The 21,321-nt window shown below is 38.9% G+C and overlaps 1 protein-coding gene across 1 annotated transcript in view; it reads left to right on the top strand.

The window, feature by feature from the left end:
- The window catches only part of DNAH8 (dynein axonemal heavy chain 8), a 302,018-nt gene that overhangs the window by 232,380 nt on the left and 48,317 nt on the right, over nucleotides 1–21,321 (top strand). Inside the window, exons 78-81 of the mRNA XM_054569318.1 lie at nucleotides 1,932–2,134; nucleotides 10,318–10,391; nucleotides 12,591–12,743; nucleotides 13,076–13,231. Coding sequence (XP_054425293.1) covers nucleotides 1,932–2,134; nucleotides 10,318–10,391; nucleotides 12,591–12,743; nucleotides 13,076–13,231 — 586 coding nt within the window. The remainder of the gene's footprint in view (nucleotides 1–1,931; nucleotides 2,135–10,317; nucleotides 10,392–12,590; nucleotides 12,744–13,075; nucleotides 13,232–21,321) is intronic.

Here is a 21,321-nt window from a genome sequence, read left to right on the forward strand (position 1 = left end):
GGCTCAGCACAGGGATCCTGGTGGCTGTTTCTTCAGTCTCTTCCCTGAGCCACTAACCCCTGACTCTCCTTAAATGTCCTAGTCTACTCTGCCCTCTCTCTGCCAGAGCCCAGGATAAGTGGCTGTAAACAGAATTTTGTGGGTTGGCCCCGTAAGAGGCTCTCTGTGTATCCAGCCATCTCTCCCTGGCAGAGAGAAACTGTGCTGCTTTTCAGAGCTGGTTGTTATGTGGTTTTCTTTCTGGCTCTGGTACTGTAGGCCAGGGAGCCCAGCTTGGGATTTAGACCCACACTTCTCAGAAGGAACACTCTGGTCACTGAAATATTCCTCCAGAACTTCACCTGCCACTTCTTAGAGCCCAGCAACCCCTCTCATGCATCCTCCACATTATCTACCAGTCTCTGTGGTGTAGTGGTTTCTTTTATCTGTCCATGGTTATAAAGCTTCTCTCCAGCTAGTGTTCAGTTGGTTATTCAGGATGATTTCTCTACAAGTTAGTTGTAATTCCAGATTGGTCCTGGGAGGAGGTTAATGTAGCTTCCACTTACTTTTCTACCACATTGGATCTCCAGCATATTTTCTCAATATCCAGTAGTTTAAGAAGGCTTCTATATTAGAAGTTGTGTGTGTGGTGTGTGTGTGTGAGAGAGAGAGAGAAAGAGAGAGAGAGAGTAGATTGGTGGGCAAAGCAGGAGGGTGGAGTTGGGTTTAGATAAGACCACCAGAAGATTTAACAAAAAGATGTTGAATAATTTTGGAGTAGTTTTTGTCTTTCCCAGTGTTACATGCCTATCTTAACTTGCATTTTTTTACAAAAAGTTGTTTCCTCTGTTGTCACTCTTTGGGAGTGATCACAGCAGTCAGCAATGGTGACCTCATGATCTACAGACTCTGAAAGCCACTTGCTTTTTATTTGAATAGATGCATCTGTCTTTTATCCATTATTTTAAACTAAATCTTTGTCAAATGAATAGTATAACCTGTAGAATTTTTCTGTGATTTTAAATATCAAATATCAAATGATATTATTTAATGTGTTGTGTTTCAAACCTACAACAATGTAGCAACACAGATGGTATTAAATAAATGCTTGCGGATCAACCTACAAATGACCCTTTTGACGCATTAATTCTCCATTGAAGACTGCAGAGCTTTGTGGTGTGCAGCAGGTCGGCCAGCCACCATTGGCACGGAGCTGGCAGAGGACACCTCCCCCTGCCTCACTGCTGAGTGGGGCCTGATACAGAGCAGGCACTTGATAAAAATCTGTCAAAGAATAAATGTGCCCCTGTGTAGTAGTTTTAATGAGGAACTGCTTGCTTGAAGCTAACAGCCTCTGTTACCAGGGATAACCTTGATGTAGTTTTTAAAAATAACCAATTAAAATCTCAGAGTAGTTGCAGTTTCTTCTGAAAATGAGACACTTGTCACAGACACAGATAACAGTATGGTGGTTACAAGAGGGAAAGGGAAGTGGGGGAGGTAGAAGAGGCTAAACGGGATAAATTGTGATGAAGGAAGACTTGACTTGAGGTGATGAACACACAATACAATATACACAATACAATATGTTATAGAATTGTATACCTGGAACCTATTCAATTTTACTAACCAATGTCACCCCAGTAAATTTGATTTAAAAAGTGAAAATGGGACACTTGGATCAGCTGACTTCTAAATCCCTTCCCGACTGACAACAGACCATGTTGTTACTGTTTCTGCTCTACTTTGCCTAACTCCAAAACCACTTGATTAAATTTGTACTCATCAAGGGATAGAAAACCTTGCCATTCCTCTTACACAGTACTGCATACTGGAGAATTAGCTTTTTGTCCTTTGGTAATTAAATAAGTTCTTTATGTGCTTAGAATTAAACAGAATACAAAATGAACAGATTAAATTTTTTTCCTCTAACTCATATTTATTTCTAGATCTTGGTGCCCAGACCGTACAGTTTTTCAAGCAAGAAAATATATTGCAGATTCTTTGGAGGAGAAGTACACAGAACCAGTTATCTTAAATCTGGAGAAAACTTGGGAAGAAAGTGATACACGAACACCTCTGATATGTTTTCTGTCCATGGGATCTGATCCCACAATTCAAATTGATGCATTGGCCAAGAAACTGAAGCTGGGTATGATCAGCAATCTGTGACATTTAACAAAACCTCCACATTTTCCCCTTTTACCTTTCATAACTTTATAACTGTTTGGAAATATATCAGTGAAACTGAGTTAGAAAAAATATTAAACTACTTCTTCTTTCCTCCCTTTTCAGATGTAGAGTAAGGTTGGGAAAGAGATATCTTTGTGCAGAGAGGAACAAACTTATCTACCATACATCTGTTTTTTTAAGTTATAAGCAGATGACCATACTACATGGATAATAGATTAGCAATAATGAGCATAAAAGAGCAAATTTTATTGTCATGTCTATATAAAATAACAACAAAGTCTATTTTGTCACAAATTTTAAAAAGCTATAACCATTGTAATACATAGTAATTGAGGATTCATTTATTCATGTTTTCATTCAGTAATCATTGAGTTCAGGCAGTGTGATAGATTCAGGGAGTACAGAGATGAATACGATATAGCTTGGAAAGACACACATGTAAACACTTAATTGAAACCCATGTGATGGCTACTGTAACAGAGTTACATAGACATATCTGATCATAAGATCCAGAGCTACGCAGACTGCATGGGATACAGAGATTACATTGATGATATTTTGGGAAGGATCTAAAAAAATAGATAAAATTTCATTAGGCAGGGATTGTGGGAAATAGAAGGACAGTTATTCCAGGGGGAGGAGACAGCAAGGAGTTAGAAACACCTAAGCTGTGAGAGCAGTGAGTGAGTCAGCAGAACTAAAGGACAGGGATCTGCATAAGGCAAAGCCTATCTTGATAGCATTGAGTCATCATCCTCCCACAGGAGGGCTGTTTATCTGCTCTTCATCCTCTGAAAACCTGAATGTTGTTGGAATTGCCATTTGGGATCTTTCAGAGTCAGATCTCTATAACTGTAACTTGCTAGGTTAATTCATTCATGTCTTTATAAAGTTAATAAAGTGATTGATTGTGAATCACTAACTCTACTCTATGAAATAAAGCTTACATTGCGCTTATTACGTAGTTAATATAAACACGATACAGAATCAGTGCAGTCATCTCTAGTGTTCACCATATGTCCCTCTGCACTAAGAAGTTACTGTAAATCGTTAGCTTATGGCAGCATGGTCTTTGCTCTGTTCATTGTCACCACACCCTTCTATATTCTACATGGACCCATGTTTAAATGGTTCTTTTCGCAATCACTCGTAGTTAACCACCTTTAAAATGGGCTGTTTTGCTCTGGTATTTACTGCAGTGTGCCAGTCATCTGCACTGGTCTAGGAGTGGTCCCTCTCTCACAGCCTTGTAGCTTGCGAATCTTTCTCAGATCTGGTCTTCTATGGGTCTTTGTCCAGCTGCTTCTGTGCTCCATTTTGCTCTGCATATTGGTTTCTTTATTTGTACCTTGCCACAGCTAATCTTCATGTGAGAGAATTCATGACCTCTGGTGGCTTGTGGACTGACATGTTTAGTAAATTCAGTACTCCCAGGGAAATTCCCCTTACTCTCTTAATCTCAAGTCCAAATAGCCAGGGAAGAAATTCATTGGTTTTGCTTTGGTGATGTGCTCCTTTTTTGGCCAATCAGTGAACTGTTGCTGTGGAGATAGGTTCATAGCAGTAATTACATATATGGAACTAGAGTAGTAGTGAGCATTTCTTAGAAAGGGATACTGTTCCTAGAAGAAGAACACATTCAAGTAGAGTTACCAATTCAAATATGCTGCTGTCTAGGACCAGAGTTTAAAATAGAATTAAAAAATTCAAGATCTTCTTTGGGAGAAATTTTAACTAGGATGTTAAATAAATATATAAGGCCTGAATTGTATCACCTTTAGTGTTATTGCATGTTATCATACTGCTTTGCTTGGCAATTTGGTGATTTCCATGTCCATTGCTCTTACTTTGTTTTTCCAACAATCGTTCAGGTTTCTATTAGATACTTTGTTAGGAGACTAAAACAAAGTAGATTTGATTTTGATACTGAAGGACTCAATGAAGTATAAAAAACTATTTGCTAAATCATTTTTAGGACTGTTAGGAAGTCCATGCTACTCACTGCTTTGAGTTAAAAATTCCCAAAATAGCTGTGAAAATGAAACTATTATATAGTCAGAACACCACAATCTATTTTTAACTAGAAATATTTCATTTGGATAATTGGATAACAAATAGTCATAGAATGCTCAAGGTAAATAGGGGTAAATAAGAATCTGGAAATCTTAAAATCCAGCTACATACCTTATTTTACAGCTGGGGAAACTAAGGTCATGGTGTAAAGCCAGAGAGCCAGGTAGCGATAGATCTGATTCAGGACTTGCTGGGCAACACCACTTCAGTGCTGTCTTCCTTTACTCCTTCTCACTGCCTTTATTGGATGAATTAACCAGTTACCTGGCAGCATCTTGAAGGATGGGACCAAATGAGGTAAGTTTTTGTAGTAAAGAGGAGAAGGAAAACTCACAGTGGATACTGCCCGGTGCCTGTCAAGCTCTACAGTGAGAGATTTGGAGGAGATTAATTCTGCACAAAAGCATTGGGTGCCTGTGCAAGAGGTAGAAACCACATGGATTTAGCATGAAAACTCTACTAAGGGCAGAGTTTAAAATCTCATTAAAATTGACAAATGTGTAGAAAACACAAATTTACAAAATTTCCTCAGGAAAGGTAGAAAAATCTGAACAGACTAATAATCAAAATGAGAAAAATTAGAAGTTTTGAAATTATTACCTCAGCAAAGGCTCTGAGTTTGGATGATATTTTTTGGTAAGTCCTTCAGAACTTTCACATGCTGTATTCCATTCTAGAACATAGAAAAATAAGATACATTTTCCTCTTTATTTTAAGGGAATAGCATTATTCTGATATCAAAAACCGACCAAGCTAGTAACTGCATAAAAGAAAGAAAACCACAGATTGACCAAATTATCAATATAAATATAAGGATCTTAGCTAAAATGCATGCAAGAAGAATTCAGTGTAACATTACAAAAAACAACATGCAAAGAATAATAATATGTCTCGACCAAGTAGAAATGCATAGTTGAATTAAGAAAGATATGATAATATAAAATCTTACCACAACAATAAGTGAAAGACTTTCCCTTATGTTATCATATTATTGCCTTGAAAGATGCTAAAAAAGCATTTTGTAAAAATTTAATATTTGTATTTGGCTGTTAAAAAGTATAGAAAAATATTTTGTTAATGTGATAATGAAGATGAACTTCAAATATCAACATCATACTCACTGATGAATGACTAGAGCATGAACATTAAAGTCAGGAAGGAAGATAAAGATGTCTGCTATCACCACTGTTATTTAGCATTGTTGTGGGAGATGTAGCAAATGTTTTGTAAAAATAATAAATAAAAGATATAACTATGGGAAAGTAGGGGCAAAAATCATTGTTATTCTCTTGACTGTGTAATTGTCTAAAAAAAAATGAATCAACTGAAAAACTATTACACTTAACAGGATAGTTCAGTGAGGTGGCTGGCCACAAAATACATATGTTAAAAAATCAATGGAGCATCTTGTAAAATAAAATGTAAAAATCCCATTCACTATAGCAATAAAAGTAAAACTGAGAAATAATTTTTAAAATAGCCATTAAAAGAAAACTATAAAACTTTCTTACAAGACATAAAAGTAGGATAAAATAGTGGAGAGTTGAATCACATTCCCAGTATAAAGATTCAATATTATAAAGATGTCAATAGTCTCTAAATTAATCTATAAATTGAATTCAAGTCTAATTGAAATCGCAACAATATTTTTTTCTAATGGTATAAGAGAGGGATCTTAGATCATTTAGAACAATAAATGGACAAGAATAGCCAAGAAGGCTTGAAAGGGAAAAAGAGTAATGGGGAGTGAATGCCATCAGGTTTTTAAAACTTTATCAAGTTGAGATAATTTAATCAGTGTGGGGATGGCTCAGAGTAGATAAAACAGATCAACATAGCAAAATAAAAGGCCCCAAATTAGATTCTAGTATATATAACAGCTTAGTCTATGATAAGATTCACATTTCAAATGAGTGAGGGAAAATGAATTAAATAAACAATGTCGGGGTAGCAGGTTCCCTTTAAAAAAAAATGTTTTACCTCACATTAAACTCCAAAGTAAAATTTTACATTGATTAAGTTTTTATATGGTTTAAATTAAGCTATAAAAATAAAAAAAATATTGAATAGTTTGATAGTTTGAACTGCCTCAAGTTCTACCTCAGAAAATGGACAAACACGTGAACAAAAACAAAACAGACAAAAACACTGCAAGCCTGACATCCTAAAAGAATAAAAAAACAATTACATCTTTCCTGAAGCATCTGTAAAACACCATGAAGGTTTCTTATCGAAATACATAGCAAAATGTAAAAAGCCTCTTTCTCTCTGAGTACTCCAGTGTCTGAGATTCCCGTGATCATAATACCAGAGTCCAAAACCTGAGACAAGATAGACAATTTGGATAAAGTTTTAAGGCTTCTTTCTGTATGCCGGAAGTACCGCAAGTTAAAGTGCAGCTGAGGGTAAAAGCTAGGTTAGGAATTTCAGCGTTCCATTGCATCTGGGGACACCGGCAGTCCTCCTCCATATACGTTACAGAACCTCTTTAAAATGGTTTATATGCTTTGTCCCAGGCATCCTACACGTAAGAATTTCTCCTAAGAAGAAAACAAATGAATCAACTGAAAAACTATTAGACCAAAAAGGAATAAGAAATAAGTTGAAATAATACTGAGAGATACACATCAAGATTTATAAGCAAGGATGTTTAATCTAATGTTATTTATAATATTAAAATTGGTAATGTCTTAAATATACAAAATGGTCATAGCTGAATGAGCAGCATAAAGGAACACTGTATCACCTTTAAAAACTTCTTTCCAATAATATCTAATGGCAGTAAAATACTCACAATATACTGTTAAGAAGTAGAGACATAAAAGAACATGTAAGTTATTTTATAGGTAAGTTATTTTATATGTATATATGTAATGTGTGATATGTATGTATTTAATACACACATACATAGATTAGTGTACAATTCCTTATTCCAAAACCTTGGGCCCAGATATGTTTCAGAAATAAAAAATTTTCCAGCTTTTAGTGTTCCACATATTCTATAATACTCTGCAGAGAAGAGTATTAATATTCATAAAGATGGTGATCAATAAAAGACGATAAATAGCCTCATGTCCTTTCCGGTCAGCTTTTGCCACTACAATAACTTTATGGCAAAATTTACAGTTTTTAGAGTGTTTTGAATTTTGAAATGAAGGTAAGGGATTGTGGACTGTGCATATTAAAAAAGATAAGAATGAAGGTCTCCAGGGAAGGATATTGGCGGTTTTAATTTTTTTCTGTATACTTTCCTGTATTTTCCAAAGGCTCTCACTATGAATATATATTGCTTATTTAGAAATAAAATTTTTTTTAAAGAAAAGGAAAGGGACATAAGCCTAATTTTGGAAAGAAATGGAAAGGCAGTTGAAATTTACTAAAATCTCTCAAATTCAAGTCACCCAAAAATAACAACGCTCCCCGCAGAACCCTCTGCTCCGTTGTCTCTGAGAGTCCCCCTTGTGGTGTCAGTTTGGTTGGTCTTTTGGAAGAAGACACTTTTGGCTTATTGATTCCCTGGGGTTTTTCTAGTGAGTGCGGGGGTCCGAGGGGGTGATGAGGAGTGACTGTCAATGAGTATGGGGCTTCTCCCATCCAAGTACTAACCAGGCCCGACCCTGCTTAGCTTCCGAGATCAGACGAGATCGGGCGCGTTCAGGGTGGTATGGCCGTAGACGAGTATGGGGCTTCTTTTGGGGCTGATGAAAATGTTCTGAGATTAGATAATAATGTTGATTCTACAACTTTATGAGTATACTGAAAACATAATTCAAATTGCATACTTTAATATGTGAATTATGTATCAATTTTACAAATTTAATAAAATAACTGTTGAGCATCTACTGAGGGCCATACACTGTCCAGGTGCTGATCTAAGCCCCTTTTCTCCTGGAGCTGGCATTCTAGTGGGGGGGCAAAGCAGACAATAACTGATAAGCAAGCGATTATATACTATGCTAAGAAAACTATATAATATGCAAAGAAAGAAGCAGGGTAAGGGGAAGAGCAATGGGGGTGGGTGTGCTATTTTAGATGGGATGGGGAAGGAAGGCCCGCCTGACAGGGCGGGGCAGACCCAACATGTGAAGCAAGTGAGTCAGTGCCCCTGACAAAGAAACACGTCTCAGCCAGATGTGTCAGGCTAGTGCAGTGCGAGAAAAGTGAATGGAAGGGGAGAGTGGTGAGATAAGAAAAAGGGTGTGTGTGTGTGTGTGTGTGTGTGTGTGTGTGTGTGTGGAGTGTGGCTGCAATGGGGGTCGATTGTGTAGGATCTTAGAGGCTGTAGGTAACAACTTCAGATGGGGTTTTGGATTTTGCCCTGAATGAAATGGGAAGGCACCAGGTGGTTCTGAGCAGGGAATGGACATAATCTGATTTAGGGTTTGACAGAATCCTCCTGTAGGCAGCAGGAAGAAAAGCCAGTAAGGGATAACTGGGAGTGAGGCCCCCAGTTAGGATGCTATTGCAAAAATCCGGGCAAAAGGTGATGGCCACTTCAACCAGGGGAATAAAAGTAGAGAAGTGGAGAAGTGGTCAGATTCTGTCTCTAAGTCTCCTCTCGACCCTAAACCTGAAGATCAATATGAGAAACTCAGGCCACCTGAACAAAAAAGAGTTCTTTTTAGAAGGTGTATTTCACAAGAGTTGGAAGGAGAGGAGATAGACTGTGGCTCACACTCACATGTTAATACTTTTTGTCCGTTATCAGCCTTTGCCCGCTAGCCCACAGGGCCTTTGTGTGTTTTTTCAACATAAGGAGTGTTCAGTATCTCATGGTAGCATCCGGAGGCTCCTCCCATTCAAGGCCCACTTCCTTCTCCTTTTATAGGTTGTGTGGGTTTTTCTCAGGTGCCTTTGGGATCAGTGCCTTGTTCCACTTGAGCAGGAGAGACCATGAGCCTTGGTGGGGGCTGTCCAGCTTTGTTCAGTAGCCTTGGCCTATTGCAATTTCTCATTCTCCAACCAGTGTTCTCTCAGGAAACTCATTGCAGAGTTTCCTCCTGGGGCCCTAAATCCCTCCTGTTGCGCCTGCAAATCCTAATGGATTCTCTGGCCATTAATTACACAGTCCCATTTAAATGGCGTATCCTGAAAACTTCTCCTCTGGTTCCCTCCCCATCCTTTGAATTTCTCCAGCCCCTTGTAACCTCATTGTTTGCCCAACCACAGCAGCCCATTTTTCTGAGGACTCAGACTCACCCAGCAGAGCAGGGCAAAAGCACATGCTGCTTCATGACGTCTCTGCTGACCTCCTTTCCCTGTACCGAGATCATGCCTCTCAAACTCAAGAAAATCCAGGTCCACAAAGGCGTGCTTAAAAGTTAATTTCCAATTCAAGTTTCACAAGCATGTTTCATAGATTTGTTCAACTTAGTGAATTCAAATGGCAGGACACTAATGTGGTTCTCTGCCTGGGACCTCAAATGTATTTATGAGCCTAAGTGGTATATTCTCCTCTGAATTATAATCACACTTCTAATCTCCGAGTGACCTCCACTTTCTCTTCACTCTCGCTCTTGCGGTGGCAATTTAATCTGAGGAGCAGTTGTCCTTGAAGGTGGCCCTCATTGGGCTGAGCTACCTCAGAAAATGGACAAACATGCAAACAAAAACAAAACAGACAAAATCACTGCAAGCCTGACATCCTAAAAGAATAAAAAAAAAATTACATCTTTCCTGAAGCATCTGTAAAACACCATGAAGGTTTCTTATCAAAATACATAGCAAAATGTAAAAATCCTCTTTCTCTCTGAGTATCTGTGATAATATTAGAGCTGCCTCTCCCACCATCGGTCTTTCTTCTTGTTACCCCTAAAGACCCCACAAACACTCTTAAGAGCTCAAGTTTATGCCTTTTGTCTTGTTCTCCTTGCCCTTCCCTTTACTGGTGGCTCCTCCAGTTTCTGCTCCACTAATTTCTCTCATCAACAGAACCCAAGGCCAGACCTGTTTGAATAATAACAGCTCCTTCTTAGAGGGAGGGAGGCCATGACCATTCAGAAATTAATGTTTTGGCCCAGTCCTGTTATAAAATTTATGTTTTAACATAATGAACCTTCTATGTTACAGAATGCAGAACTATCTCAATGGGGCAAGGACAAGAAGTACATGCTCGAAAGCTCATTCAGATGTCAATGCAGCAGGTATGGAGCAAGGGACAAACACTTCTAATGCAACATTCTCACTCTTGTCCCTGTGGCTGTCAGGCCTGCCCAGGACCGCCACAGTGACGGGGCAGCGCTCTGCCTGTGATGCTCAGGCATTCTTCCTACTTTTGTTTCTGTATATGTATAGTCAACCTTTGATTACCTGTGAATTTAAAATCTCAAGCTAGTTTGCTTCTGACATCCCCACAAAAACCTTGTTTCATTTTCTATAGTATATGCTCCATTTTATGCTCATTTAAATTTTTATTTATTTATTTAATTTTAGAGGGAGGGGAAGGGGGGAAGAAAGAGGGGGAAAGAGAAACATCAGTGTGAGAGAGGAACATCGATAGGTTGCCGCTAATACACACCTCAACTGGGAACCAAACCTGCAACCTAGGCATGTGCTCTGACCGGGAATTGAACCGGCTACCTTTCACTTTGTGGGACAATGCCCAACCAACTGAGCTGCACTGGTCAGGGCATGTTTTCAATAATTTTTTAAACAATTTATCATACACACTTTCTAGTTCCTAAGGATGTAGCTCTTTGCAGTCTTAGAATTTCATGATCAATATTAATAGATAGTGCTAAGGAAGTGACATATTGAGACAGTTAAATTTCAATTTTTGGTTAAAATGATACTTTAATTTTTCATTAATGGATAGTTTTGGTCAAACAAGATATATTTGAGAATGTTATGTTTAAATATTGAAAATGGTTTTTATTGGAAATTGCACACTGGATTGATTGTGATTGTTCCGTCACACCTAATAAATACACAGGACATTAATTTTGTAGAAATGCTTGGTAGATAGCAATTTCAGCTGTAATAAGAGATTGAACCATTTATGAAAATAAAATAAGATCTTGGTTTATTTTTAAGCTTTTTATCTCATAATGTTCGTAGAAACTTTGGTGCAGTTTTCCCTGGGAATTAATGACTAGAGAGTGTTAATGGGCCAAAACTCTGCATCAGATTTTCTCACTAGTCATTATTCTCAGGTGTCCTAAGCCCCAATTTTTATCACTTAATCAAATTCAATAATATATTATATTTTAATTTATATTTATCAGAGGGTTTACATAAAATTATTTTTATTCTGATCAAATGATTCACTCTCTTGAGTGACTTGACAGTTGAACTTTGGGCCCTAAATAATTTCTTTAGTTTTCACAAGTGAGGAACTTTTTAGAAAGTGCATTTACATTCACCTTCTTTGGAATACTAGTTTTTACAACTTTTATGTTCTGTTTCTCAAGGTGGGATAAGTTCTGATAATAACGGCATTATTGGGGGGAAAATGACCAAGTGTAGCACCATTGCCACTTGGGGACACCAGAGTAGGACAAAGCTGACACTGTAGAATGCAGAGCGGGGAACCAGAAGTTAACTGGGTCCATGAAGACACAAACTACCTGTGAAGTCCACCCTCCCTTGGACATCCCAGTTGTCTACACCAAAACGAACTCTTTGCTGTTGAAGCCAATCTGTGTTGTATTTTCTCTTACATTAGAAAGCATAATACACAAACCTTACCATATCTTTATTGTGTTCAATATTTTGTAGCTGTATTTTATCTGATCTTGTTATATACGGGTAGCAAAGATTTGTCTGGTTAGTAAACTATTTTCTCAGACGACAGTGATGGTTATGTGAGTTATATTGTTAAAGATAGTGCTTAACAAGTTGTGTGCTTTCAGAAATTATGGGAAGAGTGATGACAAAAAATTAGATTCAATATTTATGGTAGCAGATGTCACACAATGTACTGAGTCCAGCTTTCATGAGGGAATGTGTGCCTCTCTTTGTAACTATAGTTTGGGGCTAAGTCAGTTCTGATTTACTGTAAGCAAAACAAGTTAAGTCACAAATTCCAAAATCCCCATTCCCACCATTAGATGGTGCACACACTGTACTTATACAAATTTGACTGTAGTTTTAATTTCTGTTCCCTTCTGGGTGGCAGAATACAATCACTTTGAGCCCACTTGATTCCAAGAAAACAGCTTTGTCAGTAGCAGAAGAAATGATTGTATTGACATACAGTAATTTTATTAAAAATATAGACTCAAAGGGGTTTTCACAAGCCCTAAGCAAAGGTCTAAAAAGAACTTACTTGTACGTTTTGTTTTTATTAAAATCATAAGCAAAAAAGTTATAAGAAATTAATATGAAATCATTTTGGAATACAGGGAGGCTGGGTATTACTGCAAAATTGTCACCTTGGCCTAGAATTCATGGAAGAATTGTTAGAGACAATAATTACCACCGAAGCGAGTGATGATTCCTTCCGAGTATGGATAACCACCGAGCCCCACGATCGATTTCCAATTACATTGCTTCAGGTTTGTTACTAGAAGATAAGTGTCTTTTCTTTGAGAATTACACAAACAAAGATAGCATATTTGGCATTATTGAAGGATGGAAACACAACTGGGCTTTTCAGTCCAGTAGAGTTGGCACTGCAAAATTGTTTCCTATGATCACCAAGATTATATAGCATGTATTTCCACAGAAGAGTTCTGACACTTGGTACTAATTTATTGGGTTTCAGCTCTGATCAATGTCACAGTTTATGTACCAACATAAGCTTATTGTTGCCTGACATATTGTAATTTCTGTTTTATCCTTTATAATAATTTATAGAAACAAAATAACCATTTGCTTTTTATGACAGACTTCTCTCAAATTCACTAATGAGCCACCCCAAGGCATACGTGCAGGTTTGAAAAGAACATTTGCAGGAATTAATCAAGACCTCCTGGATATCAGTAATTTACCCATGTGGAAGCCAATGCTTTACACTGTGGCATTTCTACACTCCACTGTGCAGGTAACGTCTGCAGCAGTTGCACACTTCGAGGATGCCCATGATGTTGTATGGCCTTTTAGGAAAGCCCTTCTGTGAGGGTGCTCTCTGCACTGTGTCCCCTCACCCTGCCTTTCTCCCCTTCCTGCCACTTTTCCCCACCTGCTAAGAAAATATCTGTTTATGCACTTACCGTTTTTTCCTACCCTTCCCTACCCTGGCCATTAGAGTATCTGCCTCCTGAGGGCAAAGACTTAGTCCTTTTGTAACTGCCGCATCTCCCCATCACAGCAGCAGCTGGGGCATTGCCAGGGCTCCATAAATATTTGTGGAATGAACAAATAGATTATCTAGGTAGGTGCTTGGTTTCTAAAGTGCCTGTGGTAGCCAGGAATGTTATGCGCACCATCTCGTGTAATACCAACAACCACATTTCAAGGTGGGATTATTACTGTTTTTAAAAGGAGGAAATTGAGAATCAAAGAGGTTAAGTTCACTTTGTAGGCAGTCACTTGACTAGGAGTCAAGTCCCACACTGGCTACCTTGGGTGCAGAGTTTGACCCTACTCCCCACTAGTGAGAGTGGTTGTGTTGGGCGGAGGAGCACAGTGGTTTTCTGTCCTTACCAGGTTGTTTGCTATTTGCTTTTACCATACACTTAACTTTGATAATGTTATCGCTACCCAGCAACTTGTCTGTGGAATTTTTTTCATTCATCAGTTCAATTAATATATTCTTTACTTCTGACTGGTTTCTTTTTTATGCTGTTGAGGTTTTCACTAAGTTCACTTATAACTAGTGTTTTGAACTCTGCATCTAGTAGATTCACCAGTAGAGTGGATGAAGCTGAGAATCAAATCAGCAATTTGGAATATAAGGAACCAAAAACAACCTGAACAGCCATTCAGAATAACAACAAGAAAAAAGAATTAAAAAAAAAAAAGGAGGATAGTGTAAGGAGCCTCTGGGACAACTTCAGGCACACCAAAATTTGCATCATACGGGTGCCAGAAGAGGAGAGTGAGCCAGAAATTGAAAACCTATTTGAAAAAATAATGACAGAAAACATCCCTAACCTGGTGAGGAAATAGACACACAAGTTTAGGAAGCACAGAGTCCCAAAGAAGATGACCTCAAAGAGGCCCACAGCAAGACACACCATAGATAAAATACCCAAATCTTAAAGGCAGCAAGAGAAATGAATTAAGTTACCTACAAGGATGCTCCCATAAGACTGTCAGCTGATCTCTCAAAATAAACTTACAGGACAGAAGGGATTGGCAGGAAATATTCAAAGTGATGAATAGCAGGGACCTATAGGCCAAGATTACTCTACCCAACAAAGCAATCATTTAGAATTGAAGGGTAGATAAAGATTTTCCCAGACAAGAATAATCTAAAGGAGTTCATTACCACCAAACCAGTACAATAGGAAATGTTAAAGGATCTTCTTTAAGAAAATCAAAAATATGAACAAAAACCCTGGGTGTTATGGCTCAGTGGATTGTGTGCTGGCCTGCAAACCAAAGGGTCGCAGGTTCAATTCCCAGTCAAGACATACGCCTAGGTTGCCAGCCAGGTCCCCAGTCGCGGGCACGTGAGAGGCAACCGCACATTGATGTTTCTCCCTCTCTCTTTCTCCTTCCCTTCCCCTCTCTCTAAAAATAATAAAGTCTTTTAAAAAATATGAACAATAAAATAGCAATAAATATGTATTTATTAACAATTGAATCTAAAAAACAAAATAAATGAACAAGCAGAACAGAAACAGAATCATAGATACAGAGAATGTGTTGACAGTTGCCAGATATGAAGGAGGTTAGAGGGATGAGCAAAAAAAGTGAAGGATTAAGAATTACAAATTGATTATTACAAAATATTCATGGGGATAGAAAGTAGGGCATAGGGAATATAGTCAATAATAGTGTATTAACTATCTATGGTGTCAGATGGGTGCGAGATTTATTGGGATGATCACTTATCAAATTATGTAATGTCTAATCACTGGCATATACACATGAAACTAATATAATTATGCCAGCCATAATTGAAAATAAAAAATTATTTTAAAAAGTAATTTGATAATTTTATGGCTATCCAGCAACTTGTCTATGGGATTTTTTTTATTCCATTATTGCTTTGTTCTACATTTAAATTTTGTGTTTTGTTTTATATTTGAAAGCTGCATAATGTTCATATACTTGATTTACTCCTCGAATTCACAGAGAGACGAGGAGACTTCTTTAACCACTTTCTGCATTTTCCCTTCCCTGAGGCTTAACCCAGAAGCCATGCATCACCCGCACAGTGTGTGCAGAGCTTCCCCCTTTCCCACCCTGCCCAGAATACCCCGGGCATATTTACCCTCAGGTTCTTTGCCCCTACCGTTTCGCGGTTCCATGCTGTCCAACAGAGAGGGCTGGTGTTTACCGGTCTCCCAACCCTGAGAAAGTTAAAATCAGGTAAAACTCTTTGTGGACAGTTATTTTCAGTAAGTCCCATTGTGGCCTTTGGATTGAAAATTCCTCTAAAGCCTATTTCATGCATTCTTATCTGGGGATTGTTTGTTTTGCTAGACCTTAATCACACTCTAATACAAATGTTGCTTTAGCTTGGTTTTTTATTCCTGATTCACAAATATATTTTATTATTCTGTTCCTACTGGTGATTCATCTCTTCCATTGTGCTTATCATGGAGAGATGATTGGGATATTTTCCATATGGTCAATGTGGCAACCTGTGTTGTTCGTGGACATTACCCAAGTTCTAAACAAAAGAACAACAGGACTGTGGTCCAGTCATGGGATTGAAGTGTGTTTGCACTTAACGTGACTTTTATTTGGGTTCAAACAGAAAAATATCCCCATTGATAAGGCCATGAAGCTAGCAGTGGCATGTCTATGAACAAGGGTTGACTATCTCTTAAAACCTCATGATACTAGTGCTAGAAAGATCACTTCACTGAGTGTGAGGTGACCCTGGCTTTAGTGCTTGCTGTGAAGTCAATTAGCTATGTAAGTGAAGCTGGTCAAGTTACACCCCTCTCAGAGTCTCTGTTTCCCCGTCTGTGCACTTAAAGGCAAGAGGAGGTGATCTTTCAAGATTTTCCCCGTTTCTAAAAATCTGTTATATAGTTCTGTGAATATACAGGGAATGTTGATAACTCAATCATATTTTCCTCTGTTCTTTCTTTTAAATTTCAAAAATGTTTACTGTGATACTATCTAAATACTTTCTTTTTCTTGGTTAGGATAGAGCTAGCTTGAGAGAATAATCCAGAGTTCTTTAGGGCCTTGCAGTCCTGGGCCAGCAGCATCACCTCACCTGGGAGCTTCTAAGAGATGAATCTCAGGCCTCACCCCAGACCTGCTGAATCAGAGTCCACATTGGAATAAAATGCCCAGGTGATTCACATGAACATTACAGCTTGAGATGCAACTGATGTAGGAAAGTCTGTTCTGAATTAGATAGGTTGTGACTTATATTTTTCTAGTGTTGGACATAATAGCCAAGTACCTGATTTGTTAATTGATTCCTCCAAATTAACCCAGATATCCCTTGCTTTATGCAAACATGATGGATATACTTTTATCCTTGCAGAGACTGGAAAAAAGAACAGGAAATTGGTTCTGAAGCTTCTGAGCTGGGAAGAGGTTCATGCCAGAGTCCATTATAAAGTCGAAGGCAGAACCTCGCAGTAAACCCCCACCTGCCCCCCAATGTAGTTTCTTTTACTGAATTGTGGTTTGGCATCATGCCATCACCCCAGGTCTGGTGCAACATTTGTTATGTGGACCCTATTCTTGTTGCAGGGGACAGAATGAGCACCCTTTCTTGAGTAGAAAAGTAGGGGAGGGTGCAGTTTGTTTTGTCTTTGAGGTGGGAGCAGGCTTACCCAGTAGGAGGGGGCCCTGGGTGCCTCCCTGGGGACACACACAGATGCACAGGTCTATTCTGCACTAAGCTCTCTGCTCCTCCAAACTACCCCTGGGTTCCCTCCCTTCCCCTCCAGGAACTTACCAGCCACATAGGCCAGGAAGTTACTGCAATAGAAGCCTCTCACTCTCACTGCTGTTGGGAAAGGTCTCTGCCTTTGCAGCCAGGCCTCCTGCCCTCTCCAGGGGAGACTTTCATTCCCAGCACCCTGGTGCACACCCTGGCTCATTTGGCTGCTACCTGCTGAGAACATTTCTGCATCTTCTTGCAGATGACTTCCAGGGAGGCTTTTCTCTGGCCTCAATATTGTCTCTCTGTGGTTTCCTAGAAACTCCATTAGAGCACCATACTAAGGTTCAGAGTGTTTATCCTCCGGGATTTGAATTTTAAATACATCTTCCTCCAAAGTCTTGGTCTTTTGAAGCTCAACAGTTACATTTGTAATCTCCTTGTGTATTGCTTCTGGGCCTTTTGGCTAAGATCAAGTGTAGTCTCGTTGCAACCCCTCCTGCAGGTCAGAACAACGTTTTCTTTTCTTTTTCCCTATCGATGGTCAATGTCCCACCCTTTGTTTGCACGGTGCATTGGACCTAGCGAACGTCTTAATCAATGGTTCTCAGCCAGTGCCTGGACCCCAGAGTCCCAACAAGGAGGTGGCAGGGTGGGGTGTGCAGTCCTCTGAGATGTTTCCCAAGTGATCCTAATATGCACTGGGAACTGAGAATAATTGCCAAACAGCCACTTCCCTTAAGGGAGGAGTCTTCAGTCATTTTTATGTCCTTTTTGTTGTTTGAGGTTTTTCTTCTCATCACTTGGTTTGCACACATCCAGGACTTTGGGGACGTTTCTATTTGGGACTCTAATTTGAGACTACATTTGGGACTTTTCTAAGGGTTCATATACATCTGTGTGAGGTTTCATGCTAAAGTCATTGATCAGGATCTCTCAGGGCCTGCACTGGCAGTTGCAAATTTGGAAATTGTATCATGGGTTTTAAAAATAATTTAACTATTAAATAAAAATGGCCATATCAACAGGGCCCAGGGGATTCCACTGTTAGTAGTTCTTCATTCAGAAAAGTATTTTCCTTCTCCATTATTTTCTTTCTCAAGTTTGAGCCTTGGCAAACACTCCCTTCAAATTTAATAGCCTACCAGGGGGGAACCTAAAAAAAAACAAGAATTATCTTCTAGAGAGTGGGCCCCTTATAGTACAGGCTTCCCCCAGTAGGTGAGTGTTCTAGGAACCCATCTGTATCCATGTACCAGCTGGCATTATTGTGAGAGGCTGCATTTGGCTTCAGTGAAATTTTTTTTGAAGACTCTTTCAGTGTGTTTGCCCATTTCATGTTGGGTAATTGATGAATACACCTGCCCACACCACACAGTTTTTGACCAGAAATGGCATGACCCCCATTTGCCACCCTCCCTAGTCACCAGATCTCACCCCTGAGCAACTTCTTTTTTTGTTTCCCTGGATGAAAAAAAAATTTGAAGGGAAACATTTTGCCGATGTGGAAGATGTGAAACAAACAAACAAAAATGGCAGAAGCACTAATGGTGCATCAGAATCAAGCAGTTCAAAAGCTGTTTTGAGGAGTGGAAAAAAATGTCTTGATAGGTGTACTGCATCAAATGGAGAGTACTTTGAAGATGACTGAAGTTTAAACATGTAAGAATAAATACACAATTTTTTGTAAGTAAATTCTGGGTTTTGGGGGGTCTTCCTCATATATACAATTCTTGCTTTGGGGAGCTGTAATTCTAAAGTTCTTAGTTTAAACGTCCTCAGTATAATTACAATAATATGATACAGATTCTTTAAAAAATTATTTTACGCTTTCCTCTATTGTGTTTCCCAGTGGTTCTGGCAATTTCTGTTCATTGTTTTTACCTATTAAAAGCTCCCTTACATTGTCTAGTATGGATTGCATTTTTTCATCTATGTTAGTTCCAGGTATTAAATAAATAGGGTGTGGTGCTCCAAGGAGATCCTTGTTTCAAAGATGCAAGTAAAGGGGTTCTGCACTCGGCTGTGAGAGGTGGTATCACTGGGTTGAGGCAGAATTAGAAATAGTTTTGACATCATCAAAATGATGACTCTGTCGAGCAGCCCTTCTTTAGTGTTCTAAGAAGGATTCCAAGTTTTCCATAATGGCCTAGTAATTCTGTGTTTTATATATTCTTTGGAATAAAAGGAGGGATCTGTGTTGGTTAAATTTAGTGAGTAGACTAGTCTTCCAAAAATCATCACTCCAACTTCATAATAGATAGTAACTTCCTCCTGTTGAATCAGGATTTCGCTGTTTATCCTCACATTCAAGTCCGTCTACATTCCATCCCTGAACCATCCCGTGGACGCATATTTCTAGCTGCTCACCAGAGGTCGCCCTCTCCTGCAGCAGAACATTTACCTGTGCCCTCCTCCTGGATGAGTCAGAGCTTTGCCTTCCTGTCTGCTCGTGGCCTTCGCCAAGTCCAGCAGTCTTTTCTTCCCTCTTCAAGGGAGATGAGCTTCTGCTTCATTCTTTAGTTTTATTCTTCCCAGAACTCTCTAATTGAATGGCTTCCTCAGACTTATCACCTGTTAGATTTTGACAACTATACTCACTATTACATTTTCCTTTTCTTGTTTTTAAGTCTTATTTTCTCAGCTAGGTTACAACTTCTTGAAAAATACATTGATTTTAATATTTTTCTATTGTATCATGTAGGACTCATTACATAGCTTCAAAAACATTAATCGGCAATAATTCAATATTCTAAATTCTAGCAGTCTCCTGCTTTTGAGCTTCCAAATGAGTTGTCAAGTCCCAGTGGTTTGTGAGCTACCTCGATAGCATTCTAAGGTGGTTATTCAGAGTTTTTTCTTTATTGACGCTTAGAGAAACCAGTGACTACACAAAAAAAAAAACAAAAAAAAAAACAACCCCAGCAAGACAGTAAAATGGTATTTGTGAATGAAAAGATACCCACCATATTTTTTTCACCTAAGATTAGCTAAACAGTCTATGACTTTAGTGAATCAACCTAAAATGTACATGATTTAAATGAAAATTGATAATAAGTAATGTAAAGTGAGGCAAATCTCAGCATTTTGGCAATTTTCAAAGATCATGTTTTAAGGAGCAAATGAATTATAATTGCTCAGTGCTTATAAATGAGAGTGTTCCGATAGACCCAATTTAAGCTGCTTCAATAATTGGAAGGACAGAATTATTCTTCATTCAGTCTTCTGTCTAAATGAACATTAAATTTTAAAAATTAAGTTAAACATAGGTGAAACTGTTTTAGATTTGATTTTCTTTTTTAAAAAATGAGAAAACATTTGCATTTCACCAGTAAGTGGTTAGCATTCTTCTGTTTGAAGACCTCAAAATAGAAGAAATTCCAGGGACTCAAGGGATAGCGGAATGCATGGTGATATTCCGTAGACCTTCCCAACCTACCCTTGCTACTACAGTGCCCTGGAGAAGGCTCACTTCAACCTCTCTGGGATCCACTCAAGAAATTCAAAACCTTGTGTCAGCCTTGAAATTGACCCCCCAGAGGGTAAGAGAAAAATTGCCTTTCATTCTGATACTTACCAATGATGTTCATTAGACAGCCATGGTCCTTACCTCAAATACAGGTGCAAAAGGGGAGACAAAAATGAGAGACGTTTTTCACTGTCAAGACTCAAAGTCTGGGTATAGGACTAGATAGTCAGCATGAAACAACTAGAAAAATCTTATCAAGGCAACATGAATGCTGAGACCACGAAGCAGAAAGCCGTCAAGAGTAGCTGACACCATTGAGAGCCACCGCTCTGCTTCTTGCCCCTGGGGCTGAACCTCGTCTCTTCTCCCGTCGAGGCCACGCCTCTGCTCCTTCTCTTCTCCCTGATGTTCAAGGTGGAAGATGGTGCTTCACAGCTCCCGAGTGTATTAGTCTCCCCAGTTAAGCTCTGACTAGGGTAGATTGCAATAGCAATTCTGAGCCCAAAGTTCAAATTGCTGGGAGAAGGAATCGGGTTGGCTCTTTTGGGACTGGCTGTCCACCTTTGATGGAGTTAGCTAAGGGACAGGGGTGGGAGTCACACCATACAAATGTCCAATGCTTGACAGCCTAACAACCTAAAGAAGTACAGGTCTAGAAGTAATGGGAGTAGACATTTTTAAAAGTTATGTGTTTGCCCTC

The sequence above is a fragment of the Pteronotus mesoamericanus genome, unplaced genomic scaffold (genome assembly GCF_021234165.1).
Source record: "Pteronotus mesoamericanus isolate MK-2021 breed Mesoamerican mustached bat unplaced genomic scaffold, CSHL_Meso_final contig_20, whole genome shotgun sequence".
Lineage (NCBI taxonomy): Eukaryota > Metazoa > Chordata > Mammalia > Chiroptera > Mormoopidae > Pteronotus > Pteronotus mesoamericanus.